The 17,066-nt window shown below is 39.1% G+C and overlaps 1 protein-coding gene across 4 annotated transcripts in view; it reads left to right on the top strand.

The window, feature by feature from the left end:
* Positions 1-17,066, top strand: part of LOC104607842 (ARM repeat superfamily protein) — a 117,141-nt gene that overhangs the window by 52,529 nt on the left and 47,546 nt on the right. For all 4 annotated transcript variants that reach the window (XR_016078622.1, XM_010273590.3, XM_010273589.3 and 1 more), the window contains 8 exons: positions 65-246; positions 359-431; positions 14,588-14,738; positions 14,822-14,991; positions 15,130-15,480; positions 15,884-16,051; positions 16,160-16,453; positions 16,685-16,861. Coding sequence is in view for 3 of the 4 variants with exons in the window: in XM_010273590.3 (XP_010271892.1) it covers positions 65-246; positions 359-431; positions 14,588-14,738; positions 14,822-14,991; positions 15,130-15,480; positions 15,884-16,051; positions 16,160-16,453; positions 16,685-16,861 (1,566 nt within the window). In the remaining variant the exon portion in view is untranslated. The remainder of the gene's footprint in view (positions 1-64; positions 247-358; positions 432-14,587; positions 14,739-14,821; positions 14,992-15,129; positions 15,481-15,883; positions 16,052-16,159; positions 16,454-16,684; positions 16,862-17,066) is intronic.

Here is a 17,066-nt window from a genome sequence, read left to right as displayed (position 1 = left end):
TAAACTTTATTCTTCATGTTGTATTTATTTTTTGATCCTTTGCTCCTTGGTGCCTCTTCTGCAGGTGATGGCTTCTCGTTATGCAGTGAAAATTTTTTGGTTGAAACAACTTCTGAGTCACTTGGATTCTGATACACGTGAATCTGCAGCCCGTCTACTTGGAATAGCTTGCTCTGCTCTTTCTACATCTGCAGCATCTGATATTATTTCTGAACTTCTTTCTTCTATTGGTGGAAATAAGCTGAGGTTAGAAATGGGGTTCTGTTTCTGCATACTTTTGGTAGTTTCTACTAGATTACATACACATTTATACAAACTATGCTTCTAATATTTGGTTTTAACTTAAAAAAATTTCCAGGTTTGAAAGTTATCATGGTGCATTATGTGCAGTAGGATATGTTACTGCAGAATGCATGTCAAGAACGCCTAGTGTAAGTAATCCTACTTATCTTCTTTTCTTGTTTTACTGTTTCCCTGCAGAGTGTCTTTTGTACTGTGTTAACTCATAAGATATTTGGTAGGGTTTTGTCTTAATGCTATCTGCCATAAATTTTTGGCTCTTGCCTATGGCCTCATGTCTTGGCACACATAATAATTTGGTTTTCCCTGTACATTACAACTTTTTTTTTTTTCAGTAATAGAAAATTTTATTAGAGAAGTGAAAAGTACAATGGACTGTTTTTGTTACACTCCAGCATTACAATGAGGAATATAATAAAAAGGATTACATCACAGGATTAGTCATCCATCACAAATATCAAGGATATTCCTAAACGTTTATTCAGAGGCATCTTTTCCAATGTCCTCAAATTCCAGATATGACACCAATCCGTCAAGAATAAGAGAACAAAGCCAATACATAGTCTTCTATTGTATTTCTTTTTCCCTTCAAGAATGCTCCTAATCTTTTCTTCCAAATACTCCAACTTGCATCAAATTGAGTGGTATGCAAATCTTTTTTTTTTTTTTTTTTTTTCAGAAAACAATAGCTAGAACAAATTCATCTCTCGAGGCTGAACAGCCTTGTATATTGGCTTCCAAAATGAGTCAAGGAAGAATGCTCAAATTGTAATAATCAACTCTACAATGAATGAAAAGGTGATGAGTATCTTCTTCTTTCTTGTTACACATAACAATTAAAGCGGCGAGGGGTAGGCTGGTGGTTCAGACTTTGATAGATGGTGATGTTGGGAAGAGAGATTTAAGTCTAACTGGCATGTGGGAGAAGCCGAAGGGACATGAAATTTAAGTCTCTCTAGCCCCCCAAGATATCTTTTTTTCTCTTAATTCTAGACTGAGTACAATTCCCGGGATGCCCTTAATGGGGTGGCCAGCACTAAAGAAATAAAAAAACAAAGCAAAAGAGGCCCATAACTGAAAGAACATAAACTTAAAACATAACTTAAAAGAAATAAAGACACTAAGGCCCATCCAGCCCATTCTCACTACACTCCCCCTCAAGTTGAGCATAGATGTCTATCAATCCTAGCTTGCTTACATAATGTTGAAGCTTTGCTTTTGTAACTCCCTTAGTCAGAAAATCTGATAGCTTCTCTTCTAATACAATGAAAGGAAGGCACACCTCTCTTGAAGCCACTCTCGCCTGTATAAAGTGCTTGTCTACCTCAATGTGCTTAGTTCTATCATGCTGAACCGGGTTGTGAGCAATGTTAATAGCTTCCTGGTTATAATAATGTGACATAAGTGGCTCGTCACATGAGACACCCATCCGTCACATGAGACCCTTCATAAATGCCTGGTTATAATAATATAACATAAGTGGCTTGTCACATGAGACACCCATGCGTCACATGACACCCTTCATAAATGAGGATTATGACAGGGAAACCCCTTATTCCCTTTCCTTTTCACCTTAGTAGCAGATGTCCTAAGCAAGATGATAGTTAAAGTTGATCAAGATAGGTTTCTTTCCAGCCAAAGATTTCTTTCCAGCTAAACGAGGATTAAGATAGGGAGATCCCTTATTATCCCCTTTCCTTTTTACCCTAGTAGCAGATGCCCTAAGCAAGATGATAGTTAAAGCTGATCAAGATAGGTTACTTAGAGGTTGGAGAGTAGGCAGAAATGAGGTGACAGTCACTCATTTGCAGTTTGTAGGTGACATAATTTTTCTATGTGAAGGAGGTAATCAAAATTATTTAATGAATTTAAAGGAACTCATAACAACTTTTGAGTCTATATCCAATCTGAGGGTGAATCTGGGAGAGAGTTGTGTAGTAGGGATAAATATGGAGAAGGAAAAATTAAGAAGTTTGGCAAAGATTCTGGGGTGTAAGGTGAGGAACTAGCCCTTGGACTATCTTGGTCTTCTGTTAGGGGAAACCCAAGGTCAAAGGATTTTTTGAAACGTTAGTAGAGAGATTTACTAAAAGACTAGCATTATGAAAAAGGAATTACATTTAACTGGGGGGAAGGATAACTTTGACCAGGGAAACTTTAGCTAACCTATCCATCTATTACCTCTACTTTCAGAATACCAGCTAGAGTAGCGAGTTAGCTAGAGAAGATCATGAGAGATTTCCTTTGGGAACCAAGGGGTGAAAAGAGAGACCATTTGGTGAAGTGGGAGCAAGTTAGCAAATCCGAAGAGTAGGATGGACTTGGAATAGGAAACCTAAGGTAATTGCAAGCATTCACAGGACAACAAATAGTGGATGGGAATATGAGATGCAAAATCAACCTCTTCCTCAAAGGTACTTTCTCCTTGGAAATTAATACAGGTAGTATACCCAACTTCCATTAACTTCATTAGACTTGTTGTGGGATGTGGGACCCAAGTATTGTTTTGGGAAGACCTTTGGTTGGCTGAAACCCCTCTTTAATTTGCTTTCCCAAGCCTATTCTCATCGTCTAACTATAAACTCTATTCTGGTTAATGGTGTAGTGGTAGACCCCTCTTCAAGGGGATCCCCTTTCTCCTTTCTTGTTCACCTTAATTGCTGAAGTCCTGGACAGATTAATAACAAGGGCAAATTCTAGAAACTTGGTGAGGGGTTGGAGGGTGTGGGTAGGTAAGGGGTACCAATCACCCATCTATGGGTTGTTGATGATACCATATTGTTTTGTAAGGGTTAGGAGATTAGCTAGGTAAGGGACTTGAAATTGGTGATTCAACTCTTTGAAAAAATGTCAAATCTAAGAGTTAATTTTGGCAAAAGTTGTGTGGTGGGGATTAATATGGATGAGAGGGAGGTGGTAGAAAGGGCGTTAATTTTGGGATGTGTGATCTTTGACTGGCCTCTGAGCTACTTGGGATTACCACTGGGGGAGATAATTTGATAAATAACAACTTTTGGAACCCATTGGGTAGATTCACTAAGAGGTTAGCTTCATGGAAGAAAAATTATGTCTTTGGGGGGTCGGATCACATTGATTAAGTCTACCTTAACTAAATTGCCTATGTATTTCCTATATGTTTTTAGGGTCCTAGAAGGAGTAGGTAGAGGATTGGAGAAGTTGATGAGAGACCTTTTATGGGAACTAGGGGATGAAAAAGAGATCATAGAGTTGGATGGAAGTGGTCACTAAAGGTAAGAATGTGGGTGGGGTAGGCATAGGGAGTATTGAAAAGAGGAATGAGGCTAAGGTGATTGTAAGTATTCGTGGGAAAATGGCTGATGGGTGGGACACTGGAGTTTTAGTTAGGGCTACACGAGCTTCTCCATGAAAATCTATTCATGCTATTCTTCCTTCCTTCTTGCCTTTTATCAGGTATGATCTTTGCTTTGGTAATTGGGTGAAACTTTGGGAGCATAAGTGGGTGGGGGATGTGTGCTTGAAAGAACAATTCCCCCCCATTGTATTCCCTTTACTTATTTAAAGATGAGCCGGTGGTTACTTTTTTGGTTACCTTAGACTTAGGTTCTAGATTCGATTGGGACTTAAGAAGGGGTATTAGGGATTCTGAAATCCATAATGTTTCAGCTCTAATTCAGATCTTGGGAGGGGTCATTTTGGAACCGGGGAGGAGGGATAGTAGGATATGGACCTTGACTTCCTTTGGTGTGTTTTCATGTGCTGCTTTTTGCAAAGCCTAGTGGGACCTTCTGATAGCTTGGGGCTAACCTTCCAGTATTGGAAATTTGGGGTAAACTCATTCCTCCAAGGATTGGGCTTATTTGTTGGAAAGCCTTCTTGGGAAGGTGTAACACTTGTGACTTACTTCAAAGAAAAAGATCCAACTTGTGCTTATCTCCCAACTGGTGTATCCTTTGTAAAGGCTAATGGTGAAAGGTTCACTTATTAATTGTTGGAAGGGTTTAGAATCCATCATATGGATGGCCGAACCATGCAAGATGGTTGGGCGAAATTTCAAAATTTTTCTAACCCTTTCGGAAATCGATTTCCTAGTGAATTTGAAAGCTAAATTTTTAGGATCGATCTTGCATTGAACCGGACCAGATTTGAAACCAAATTGAAGGGAGATCATACCTGATATGGAGACCAAAAATCGTAGCTCCCAAGGTGGAAGTTCACTCCCAATATCAGTCCCAAAATCAGCCTCCAATGAAAATGGCATAGTGTAGATGGAGTCGGTTCAGCAACACTGTTTTTAGCAAAACTGCTATCCTACTTGCTTGGATCGAATTGGGTGAGTGAGCCTGATGTTCTTCAACGTTTTTCTTGCAAAATCTAGAAGAAAAACTGATAAAAATCAGTTCTTGAAAAGCCTAGGTCGTGATTAGGGTTTCTTGAGAGACAAGAGAGAAGAAGAGAGATCAAGAATGTGCAAAATTCAAGACTAGTTCACCCTCTTCTCTCTTTATCTTTTTATGGAGTAAGACTCATAATCTAATTAGGAGATGATTCAAATTTGATTTGGATAAGAACCTTTCTTCTTGATAAACATTATCCTCTTGAGAGGATAGATGCTCCATACCTAGATCCAAACCTAGTTAATTGCCATGTGATAGCTTAACTAATCATATTAGTAATGGGCGTTAGGCCCATTCCCCTTAAAGGCTCACGTCCCTAAGTGTTGCATGGCCACTTTGGGCCTGGTATTGTATGGCGTGGAACCCCACAAAGGTCTCACACAAGTCCACAAGGTTTCAGCCCCACCTAGATCCAAACCTAGTTAATTGCCATGTGACAGCTTAACTAATCATATTAGTAATGGGCGTTAGGCCCATTCCCCTTAAAGGCTCATGTCCCTAAGTGTTGCATAGCCACTTTGGGCCTGGTATTGTATGGCGTGGAACCCCACAAAAGTCTCACACAAGTCCACAAGGGTTCAGCCCCACCTTTGAAAGAGATTGGGCCGAATTCACTGCTTGGGGCAGTGAACCCTTGAGCTAATCAACATGGGCTTGGTCTGGGCCCAACATTTATGCCTAAATGATCCTTGGATTCAATCACCCTATGAAGACCTAAGGATAATGGACTTATGTGAGATAAAGTCCATAAGGTAATCAGCCCCATGGTTTCAAATGTCCTGACATTTCGCTAATGTCGCCCGACATATGTTGATGTCGAGGCTCACTGACATGAAAATGGATGGTAATATAAAAATTACATTATTTCGGTCGACATTTCCTATAACCAAATAGGTCCAAATAACAAAAAAAAAGACAGTTTTTCCTATTATCTCGACAGGATGTCAACTAATGTACATTAATAATATAATATTTTAGTATATAATATTAATATAATACAGTATATTAATATAAATTATTCCATTAATAATTTCTTTTTAATATTTTAAATAAAATATTTATAAAAAAGAATTAACAAAAAATAAAAACAAAAGAATAAATTAATTACTTTATAATATAAAACATAAAATATTTTTCAAGTAATAAAATATTAACTAGTTAGTATTTTTAAAATATTTATTAAAATCAGAAAATGTTTATTAACTTTTATAATAAATCATATTCTAAAATTAATATAAAAAATCAGAATAAATTTATTAAATTTTATACTAAAATCATAATTTATTATAAATTTAGTATTAAAAATCATAATAAATTCATTAAGTTTTATAAGAAATCTGAATTTATCATTATCTTAATACTAAAAAAAGGAGAAGCAGTTTATTAAATTTATAATAAAACATAATGTATTATAACTTTAATATTTAAAAAATCAGAATAAATGTATTTCTATTTACTAGTGTGAAATAAATATTTAGAATTTATAATAAATCAGAATTAAAAGAAGAAAAGAAAATATCGGATAACCTTGTAAAAACATCAAAATGCATAATAAATCAATAAATCGTCATTTACTAATTTGTTATTGATCTTAGTTTCTGTAGAGAACACTGATGTGGGCCCCACTGCAGTGGTCCCCACTGTGTTCGTAGGACAACAGTGTAGTTATTTGTTTCAGTTATAGTAGTGTCAGTTTGTTAATTCAGTTGTTATTTATTTCAGCTTTTATTTACTTTATTTATTATGTAAGTACTAAGGGCCGATGTGTCCTTTCCATTATGTATAAACATAACCTATAAATATTAAGAGAGTGGTGGCGGCAGATTAGTTTAGAATCTGTCCCTCCTTTCAACAACTTGTGTTCTCTTGTTTCTCTTCTATTCTCTCTCCTTTCTCTCTCACTTTTCTTCTGTTTTGCAAACCTAAAACCTATTAGGATTCAAGACTGATTACAGTCTTGATCTTCTACTTGGTATCAGAGCCTATCTAGGGCTTCTCATGTGTGTCTAGTCCAGCCAACCACATGAGGACTAGCTAGGGCTGGAAGCTTTGAAGAAGTTTTCGGTGGCTGAATCTTGGAGATTACCAGAAGAGGTTCGTAGCAGTTGAAGACTTGCCGCGGCTTGCAGAGAGTTGGTAATCAGGAAGAAACAGCGAAGGTTAGGGTTCAGGTAACCCTAGAAGACAGTAAACCGAAGTACATAAGTAAGTTTTTTTTTTACTGAGTTTCAGAGACTGCAATCAGTCAAGATAGGTTGGACCTATCTAGAAAGAGGGGCCGAACTGTGTTCAAGTTTGTTTCTAGGGTTTGGCTTGCCGAACTGTGTTTAAGTTTGTTTCTAGGGTTTGACTGTTGGGCCGAACCCCCCTCTTTAAAGGTGATTAATTTTTAGGGTTTCATATTGCCCTACGACAAGTCCCACTTGTGCGGACTGCTTGGAGAGTGCAGCTGAGCACTTACTTCAGACCTATAGTTGAAACCCTAATTTTGCTCTCGCAGCAGTGGGCCCCACAGTAGTGATTTCAGAAAATAGCATCTCAGATTGATAGGCTGCCTGGTACTGTGCATGCCGATTGATTTCAGATCAGATTTGAGTTGATTTCTTGCATATACTGTGATAGGCGATTGATTTCAGATCAGATTTGGGTTGGTTTCAGATCGGATCAGATCAGATTTGTGTTGGTTTCGGATCAGATTCCAGACTTGCTTGTTTGACTCTGTTTTCTGGTATAGTGGCTCTAACAGTTTGTAGCCACTGAATCTTGATCAGAGATGGAGTTTAAGGGTCAGGGAGAAAGTAGTTTTGGAAACTACAATTATGGTAGTGTATCTGAAACCGGGTTTCAGATTACAACTATGAGATTTGATGGGTCAAATTATTTGGAGTGGGCTCAATCAGCCATGATGGCTATTGGAGGAAAGGGAAAACTGGGTTACCTCTTGGGAGATGTGAAAGAACCTTCCAAGGAGGACCCAACATACACCAAGTGGGTTCAAGAGAACTATTTGGTTATGGCATGGCTGTGTAATTCTATGCAGCCACATATCAGCCGAAATTACTTGTGGGCAAAGACAACCAAAGAGATATGGGATGTTGTGAAAGAAACCTATTCCCAACCCCTTAATGTTGCCAGAGCCTATGAACTGAAGTGTGAGGTGAACAACCTTAAACAAGGAGAGAAGCCAGTTTCTGTCTACTTCTCTACCTTGAAATCCTTGTGGCATGAGATTGACCATCTAGAGACCCTTGAGTGGGAGAGTCCCAAAGATGCACAGACTCACAGAAAGCAAGTTGAGATGAATAGGGTATTTGAGTTTCTAGCTGGTTTGAATTCAGAATATGACATTGTGCGACAACAGATATTGACAAGAGATAGTGTGACCCTTTCTCAAGCATACTCCTTGGTGCATAGTGAAGAGACCAGGAGGAAAGTCATGATGCAGCCTCAACCCGCTTTCCCAGCCTTGACAGCTATTAAACCTAAGCCAGGGGGTGACTCAGAAAGGGACCGGAAGAAGGAAGATAAACGGGATCTGGTATGTGAGCATTGCAAGAAACCCAAGCACACAAAAGATACTTGTTGGAAGCTACATCCTCACTTGGTCCCAGCAAAACTAAGAAATAAGAAGGGTAATGCTCATATGGCAGTGAACACTGATTCAACATCCTCATCAGGCACATCCCTAGAGACTTTAGTTGCTGTTCGGGCTGCCCTCATACAGTTGGAAAAGGAAGTTGGGAGTTCAGCTCAGCCATCTTAGTCACCATCAACTCCTGCCACATCTGCAATTGCACATTCAGGTACTCGAGCCTCAGCTTACCATGCTTCAGCTCTAGGTAATACTGATCACTGTTGGGTAATAGATTCAGGTGCATCTGACCATATGACTAGCTTGCCATCTTTGTTCACTTCTTATCACTTGTCCTCTGGCCGAGATAGAGTATCCATTGCTGATGGCTCTCTTGTTCCCATTTCGGGCAAGGGGGACATCAAGCTATCGGATACTATCTCTTTATCTTCTGTCTTGCATGTTCCTAAGTTTGATACTAACCTGATTTCAGTTAGTAGTATTACCAAACACATGAACTGTTCAGTAACCTTTTTCCCTGACAGATGTGTTTTTCAGGATTTGGAGACGAGGAAGGTGATTGGGACTGGCCGTGAGACGAACGGGATCTATCTGCTTGGAGAGAGTTCTCGTCGGGAGGAGTCAGTTGATAAGAAGTCTTTTGTTTCCCAGTCTGTGAGTTCGGTTATGCTTTGGCATAACCGATTAGGTCATTTGTCTTTTAAGTCTTTGAAGAGTCTGTTTCCTGCTTTATTTGAGTCTGTTGAGTTATCAAAGTTGAGGTGTGAGAGTTGTGAGTTGGCCAAACATTGTAGAACCTCTTATTCTTTAAGTAATAAAAGGAGTAATTCCTCTTTTGATATTGTGCATACTGATGTTTGGGGGCCATATCATATCTCTTCTATGGGTGGGTACAGATATTTTCTACTGTTTGTTGATGACCATACCCGTTTTTCTTGGGTCTATCTTATGCGTTCTCGGGATGAGGTTCCTGCTCTGACCCAAAACATCCATCAGATGGTTCTCACTCAGTTTGGGACCAAAATCAAAGTCCTTAGATCTGATAATGCAAAGGAATACTTTGCTCAGCCATTGACCTCCTACCTTCTTAGCCATGGAGTTATTCACCAGAGCACTTGCCCTTATACACCACAGCAGAACGGCGTTGCCAAAAGGAAGAATAGGCATATCTTGGAGGTGGCTAGAAGCATTATGTTTACCTCCAATGTACCTATTCGCTTCTGGGGTGATGCTATCCTCACGGCAGTTTATCTCATTAATCGAGTTCCTTCCCGGGTCCTTGATATGAGAACCCCCTTTTCCCTTCTATACCCAGACGAGGAGTTGTTCATTGTTCCCCTTAAAACCTTTGGTTGTACCTGTTTTGTTCAGCTTCTCGGGCCTCATCATTCCAAGTTTGAACCTAAGGCCTCCAAATGCATTTTCCTTGGTTATGCACAAACTCAAAAGGGTTATTGCTGCTATGATCCGGTTTTAGGGAAACGTTTTGTCTCCATGGATGTCACCTTCTTTGAGGAGACACCCTATTATCCTAGGGTTTCTCCTCATGGGGAGAGCAGTGAGAGTGGGGCTGTTTTGAGTTTCTTTCCTCAGGGGGAGAGAAGTGAGAGTGGAAATGGGGCTGGTAGAAGTGGGGTTGTTCCTTTACCTATTCCACTGGGTAATGAAGGTTGTAGTGGTGAGGGTGGTCAGAGGGAGCCGGAGTTGAGAGTCTATCACAGGCGATGCAGGCAGGTTGATCCTAGTCTTCGGCAGTCCCGGCCAGCTCCAGTTCCTTCTGCGGCTCCAGATCCAGAGCCTACTGAGATACCTCTCACTGTTGCCACTTCCCCTCCTGTGGATGACCTTGATCTCCCTATTGCCATTCGCAAAGGGAAACGACATTGCACCACTTCTACAGCTCACAGCATCTCACAGTTCTTATCCTATGATCGTTTGTCACCATCTTACCGGTCCTATCTCACTTCCATTGCCAATGTCTCTATTCCAAGAACAGTGCAAGAAGCCTTATTAGTTCCAGAATGGAAAGATGCAATGCAAGTCGAAATGGATGCCCTGTTGAAGAATAATACTTGGGCACTGGTTGACCCACCAAAAGGAAAGAAACCGGTGGGATGCAGATGGGTGTTCACTGTGAAGCATAATGCTGATGGCTCTATTGAAAGGTACAAAGCCCGGCTGGTTGCAAAGGGGTTCACTCAGACTTATGGTATAGACTACTTGGAGACCTTTGCCCCAGTAGCCAAGATGACCACCATCCGAGTTCTGTTATCCCTTGCAGCAAATCCTTCTTGGCCCCTGTTTCAGATGGATGTTAAAAATACCTTTCTGAATGGAGACTTACAAGAAGAGGTTTACATGCAGTTGCCTCCTGGATTCTATGATACAGAGATAGGTAAGAAGGTTTGCCGACTGAACAAGGCATTGTATGGTTTGAAGCAGTCACCTAGAGCCTGGTTTGATAGGTTTAGATTAGCCCTTGGAAAGTTTGGTTATGTACAGGCCCAGTCAGATCATACACTATTCATCAAGAGGGTGGAGTCCTCTCTGACACTACTAGCAGTATATGTTGATGATATTGTGGTGACAGGAAATGACAATCATGAGATTGAGTCCCTCAAACAGCTCCTTCATCAAGAGTTTGAGGTGAAAGACCTTTGTGCACTACAGTACTTTTTGGGTATTGAGGTTGCTAGATCCAAGCAGGGGATTTTTATCTCTTAGAGAAAATATGTTCTAGATCTGTTAGCGGAAACTGGAAAGTTGGGTGTTAAGCCGGCTGATACACCCATCGAACAAAATCACAAGATTAGTGCAGAGGGTGGAGAGCCTCTTGAAGACAAAGTTATGTTCCAACTGTTGGTTGGAAAGCTTCTATATCTCTGCCTCACTCGGCCGGATATCAGCTATGCAGTTAGTGTTGTTAGCCAGTACATGCACTCCCCTAGAACTTCTCATCTTCTTGCGGCAGAGAGAATATTAGCATACTTGAAGAGATGCCCGGGTAGAGGTATATTGCTCAAGAACATTAATCACATGAGGGTGGAAGTCTATACAGATGCTGATTGGGCTGGAAGTGTTGATGACAGAAGGTCTACCTCTGGATATTGTGGCCTGGTGGGAGGTAACCTTGTTTCTTGGAGGAGTAAGAAGCAGAGTGTTGTTTCCCGCTCCAGTGCTGAAGCGGAATACAGGTCAATGGCTAATGGAGTGGCTGAAATCTTATGGCTGAGGTCACTACTTGAAGAGTTGGGTATTGACTATGAAAAGCCCTTAATGCTGTATTGTGATAATCAGGCAGCTATTAATATAGCCCACAACCCAGTGCAGCATGACAGAACTAAACATATCGAAGTTGATCGACATTTTGTGCGAGAAAGGGTCACATCACAAGAAGTGTCTTCCGTACATCACATCTAATATGCAGCTCGCGGATATCTTCACCAAGGCTGTACCAAGGAAGAAGTTAGAGACAGACCTATCCAAGTTGGGAATGATAGATATCTACTCCCAACTTGAGGGGGAGTGTAGAGAACACTGATGTGGGCCCCACTGCAGTGGTCCCCACTGTGTTCGTAGGACAGCAGTGTAGTTATTTGTTTCAGTTATAGTAGTGTCAGTTTGTTAATTCAGTTGTTATTTATTTCAGCTTTTATTTACTTTATTTATTATGTAAGTACTAAGGGCCGATGTGTCCTTTCCATTATGTACTAAACATAACCTATAAATATTAAGAGAGTGGCGGCGGCAGATTAGTTTAGAATCTGTCCCTCCTTTCAACAACTTGTGTTCTCTTGTTTCTCTTCTATTCTCTCTCCTTTCTCTCACTTTTCTTCTGTTTTGCAAACCTAAAACCTATTAGGATTCAAGACTGATTACAGTCTTGATTTTCTACTGTTTCTTAGCTTTATATAATGGTTGGGAATAAGATAATAGTCTAGAAATATGTATTAGTGCTTCTTTTATCATTTTACAAAATATCATTGCATATTTCTACATATTTCATAATATTTCTACAATGTCTCTAATTTTTACAATATTTCCCCTCGACATTTCCGACATATGTCCTATATTTTGGTAAGCGACATTTCCATCGACATCGACATTTTAAACCTTGATCAGCCCTGTAATGGTCTCTTACACTTAACCACTCGGCCCATTATGATGAAAACACTGGCTGACAATGAAGGACCTGTCCCCTGGTTGCAAGGTGTAGTGTCACACTCTCTACTTGGATGAATCCCAGGATTAAAACCCTTTGCAAACCTTTTTCATAAAATAGTAATATGTAACATATAAATATATTTTGCAAATTCAGATTTCAAACATAGGTGAAATCCACTGCTGGCAGGTTAGGTTTCCATCAGAGAGAGTGTAAACCCTGATATTCACTTTGTTCGACAAAGGGACCAATCCTACCACTATGATCACCCACTCAGGTGAATTCTTAGATTGCCCCAACATACCTAGGTATTTGACCCTTGATGGATCTTACTAGTTGGTATATCAAAGACAGCCCAGTCCAACACCTAGTGCGGTACCATAATCAAGTCTGGGGTTATGTGCAACTTTGTAGTTTTGCTCATCATATCTCAAGATCCAGGGCATAACTAAAAATTGGTCCGGATTCAATGCTTCTGATAAACACTCACTGGATGTGCTTGGGGTCTAACCCTAGCAGCTGAGATGAGATATTCCAACTCCTTGGCAGCACACCAGTGTCAACCTTGTCAGGATAAACTTCCCAAGTCTATCCAAGGGTTGAGAACGTTCTAAACTAACACGAGTCTCTTAAGTGTCCAGTTTAAGGGGTAAGGGCATGCATTGTCTAACATTAATATCCTACCTCTTTGTTTCAGATATTTGGATTTGGTTTTTCTCTTTGTTTGATTGTAGGTGGACCCCCAACTATATGTACAAAGCTTGCGTGCCTCTTCTTCCCTCTAGTGGCCAAAGAAGAGGGGTAGAATTCTTTGGAGATATGTGTTAGGGCTGCTATCTGCTGGACAATTTGGGAAGAAAGGAACTTAAGGATCTTTTCTAAGTTTCTAACAAGGAAAGGAGTAAGGAGGCCATTATTGAGGTAGTTGCTGATTCAGCCCCTCAGTTTGAGGGGGAGTGTAGAGATAGCGAGGGTTAAGGTTGTAATTTTACTTGTTCTTGTTGTACCCATTATTTTGTTCTTTTGTTGTGTACTTTTACTTTAGCAGAAATCTGCAGAAGAATAAAAAATTGTAGAAAAAAGAGAAAGAGATGAAGTGTTTTGTGAGAGAAGAAAAGAAGAAGAGAAAGAATAAAGGAAGAGAAGGCAATTAATTCTGACTGCCCTCTTCCATTAGTGTTTATACTTAAAAGTAAAAAATATATACAAGGAAAGATATGCTCTTAATAGGGCGGTTGACGCTAACAACTTACAAGAAACAAAAAAGCCCACTACTCTAACAACTTCTGAATAATGGGTTGTGGTCCCAACTAACTAACTAAACAAATAATAAATAAAACAAGCTAATAACTGTAAAATCCTCAACAACTTCTTGAACATAAGGATATAATTGTCTTTTTATTTCTTTTTAATATAAATACCTTTTCTCTTGGTGTGGTGATACTTAGATACACCACAAAATCTGTTTGCCTTCTTTTGTTTGAACTGCACTGACATGTAGTTATTAAAAGCAGAAGAAAAAGAAGTCCCAGAGAGATCACAGGCCTCTATGGTTCTGTTCTGCTCTAATTCAGGAGAGGAGAAAGGTGAGCAAGATTCTGTTATACAGATGTCTCTAAGGGATCACATCATCACAGGCTTCAGACCTGCTATCATATTGTATTCTGAGAGTTACTGATGTGAGTAGAGAAATCAAATGATGTGAGTGGTCCAGTCCTCTCACCAGTCTCTGATTTATATCCTTCTTAAGCATCATAGATCGAGTGTTCTGTTCTTAATAATTGTTAGAAAGAACTTTAAACATAATGTCATATCTGGAGTGACACAAATACCCCTATACCTCATGCCTATTAACTCTTAAAAGAGGATAATACCTCTTGTTTTTTGTTAGTTGAGTGTAAAATTTCTTGCTTGCAATTGTTCTTCTGTGCTGTCTATAAATGAAAATAGGAACATGAAAGTTGATTGGTATTCTCTGTACATACTGTTTTGATGGCTGTTTTCTCACTTTGTGTGCAAAAAGGCAAATCAATGGTGTTCTTTCTTTCTTTTATTTTTCCATCTTTTTCCCTTGTCTTTTGTCTTTCCTCTGTTATTGCTCTTTTGCGATCTTACTTTTATTTATCTGATGACATGTTGCCATCCATTTTTCTACAGATTTCTGAGGCATTGCTTCAATGTACTATTAAATGCCTTGTAGATGTGGTTAATTCTGAGACTGCAACATTGGCTTCCATTGCAATGCAAGCACTAGGTCACATTGGATTATGTTGTCCATTGCCTCCACTTGTTCTTGATTCTGGTGCAGGTAATTTATAAAATGTAAGCTGAAAACTATGAGTTCAAGAGATGGCCAAAGAGTCTTATTAAGACTAACATTTGTAACTGCAGCTGGAGTTTTGACTGTTTTGCATGATAAGTTGGCCAAGCTACTATCTGGCGATGATATCAAAGTGATCCAGAAAATTGTTCTCTCTTTAGGGCATATCTGTGTAAAGGAAACATCGATTTCTCTGATAAATATTGCCCTTGATTTGATTTTCAGTCTTTGCCGGTCAAAGGTGGGTAGCTGAATTTTGTTTCCTCCATTCAGTGCTCTTTTTGTTTTTTGGTATATTCCTGCTTGGTATTTATCTTGGTGAATCATTATTAGTTCATTATTCACTTGGTAGTTTGTTATGTGAATGCATATGTTACAGGTTGAAGACGTACTCTTTGCAGCTGGGGAGGCTCTTTCATTTATGTGGGGAGGGGTGTCTGTGACTTCTGATGTGATTCTCAAATCCAATTATTCATCACTTTCCCTCACTTCTAACTTTCTTAAAGGCGATGTGTCTTTTCCTATGTCAAGACACCTCCCTACTGAAGGAAGTGAGGCCAATGAGGATAGCCATGTTATGGCCAGAGATGTTATAACTAGAAAGCTTTTTGATGTTCTTTTATACAGTAATAGAAAAGAGGAGCGCCGTGCTGGAACTGTGTGGCTACTATCCCTGACAATGTATTGTGGGCATCATCCAAAAATTCAACAATTGCTTCCTGAAATTCAGGTACTCCATTGGTTTTGGTCTATGCAAACAACTTTTTTCTTTCAATTCCTCTGTTTGGATGCCAATTTCGTGATCTCCCACCTTTTCGGTGGGTAGACCAGTTTAGTCAGGATATACCTAACCTTTGTGTCAATGCAACATATACAAGCATATGAATTTTGATCCTTTTGTATTTCCTCCACTAAGTTGGGGAGTGCTATGGAATTTAGTAACGAGGTTGTGTTGTGGTCCTTGACAATGTCAAAGTTTTAGTTATTCTGACAAAATATATACTGATTTATTAGTAGTCAAATTAATAACCCATGAATCGTAAGAACCATTATTATTTTATTGTGTATCATACTGTTCATACATATAAATTATAGGCATGACATTGGTTATAAATATTTCACATGATCTGCAGGAGGCATTTTCCCACCTTCTCGGTGAACAGGATAACCTTACACAGGAGTTAGCATCTCAGGGAATGAGTATTGTCTATGAACTTGGTGATGCATCAATGAAGAAAGATCTAGTAAATGCACTTGTTGGTACTCTTACTGGCTCAGGAAAAAGAAAACGAGTTGTAAAGGTGGGAAAGCTGATTTTTTTTTTTCATGTTATATGTATGTATGTATGTTTCTTTTATTATTTTTTTTTCAGGGTTTTCTTGTTCTAAGGAACAGTTTTTGTTTTACAGCTGATGGAAGATTCTGAAGTGTTTCAAGAGGGGTCTATTGGTGAAAGCCCAAGTGGAGGAAAACTTAGTACTTACAAGGAACTCTGCAATCTGGCAAATGAGATGGGACAACCAGACTTAATTTATAAGTTTATGAATCTGGCTAATTATCAGGCTTCTATAAATTCCAAAAGAGGTGCCGCTTTTGGGTTTTCGAAAATTGCAAAACAAGCTGGGGATGCACTTCAGCCACACTTACGTTTATTGATTCCCAGGCTTGTTCGTTACCAGTATGATCCTGATAAGAATGTGCAGGTATGGTATTTTTGGATTGAGGGAAAAACAAATTATGATCTTCAGTTAATAAATTTGGAAAGTTGGTTTTTAATTTTCATCACATCCAGATTTGTTAACCAGTTTAGAGATTTCTATTTTGAGCAATACTAGTAGTTTCATATTTTTCAATGTTTTCAAATTATATTAGCATTAGCTATAATATTCCAGTGTATCCTGTGCTTATTCTGTTCATTCTGTCTATACTTGTAGGATGCAATGTCACATATCTGGAAGTCACTTGTAGCAGATTCCAAGAAGACTATTGATGAACACTTAGACCTTATAATTGATGATTTGTTGACTCAATGTGGGTCCCGGCTTTGGCGTTCTCGTGAAGCTTCCTGTCTTGCCCTTGCAGATATAATCCAAGGGCGCAAATTTGAGCAGGTGATTATCCCAGATTTTTAAGTGATTTTTAATTGTAATATGCAAACTGATGACCAATGTTGTCATTAGCATGCATGCATAATACCCACTAGATATCATTTATGATTTAACAATTAAAATCCCTTAGAACGGCACCTTTTGATCACTGTATCCTTGCCTGTGTATCTAGTTGTTTAAACTTTGTTTAATTTGAGTTGAAGAGAGA

The sequence above is a fragment of the Nelumbo nucifera genome, chromosome 7 (assembly GCF_055504915.1).
Source record: "Nelumbo nucifera cultivar China Antique chromosome 7, China Antique-T2T, whole genome shotgun sequence".
In the NCBI taxonomy this organism is placed as follows: Eukaryota; Viridiplantae; Streptophyta; class Magnoliopsida; order Proteales; family Nelumbonaceae; genus Nelumbo; species Nelumbo nucifera.
The sequence above is the reverse complement of the archived record's forward strand: the minus strand, read 5'-3'. Positions and strand labels throughout refer to the sequence as shown.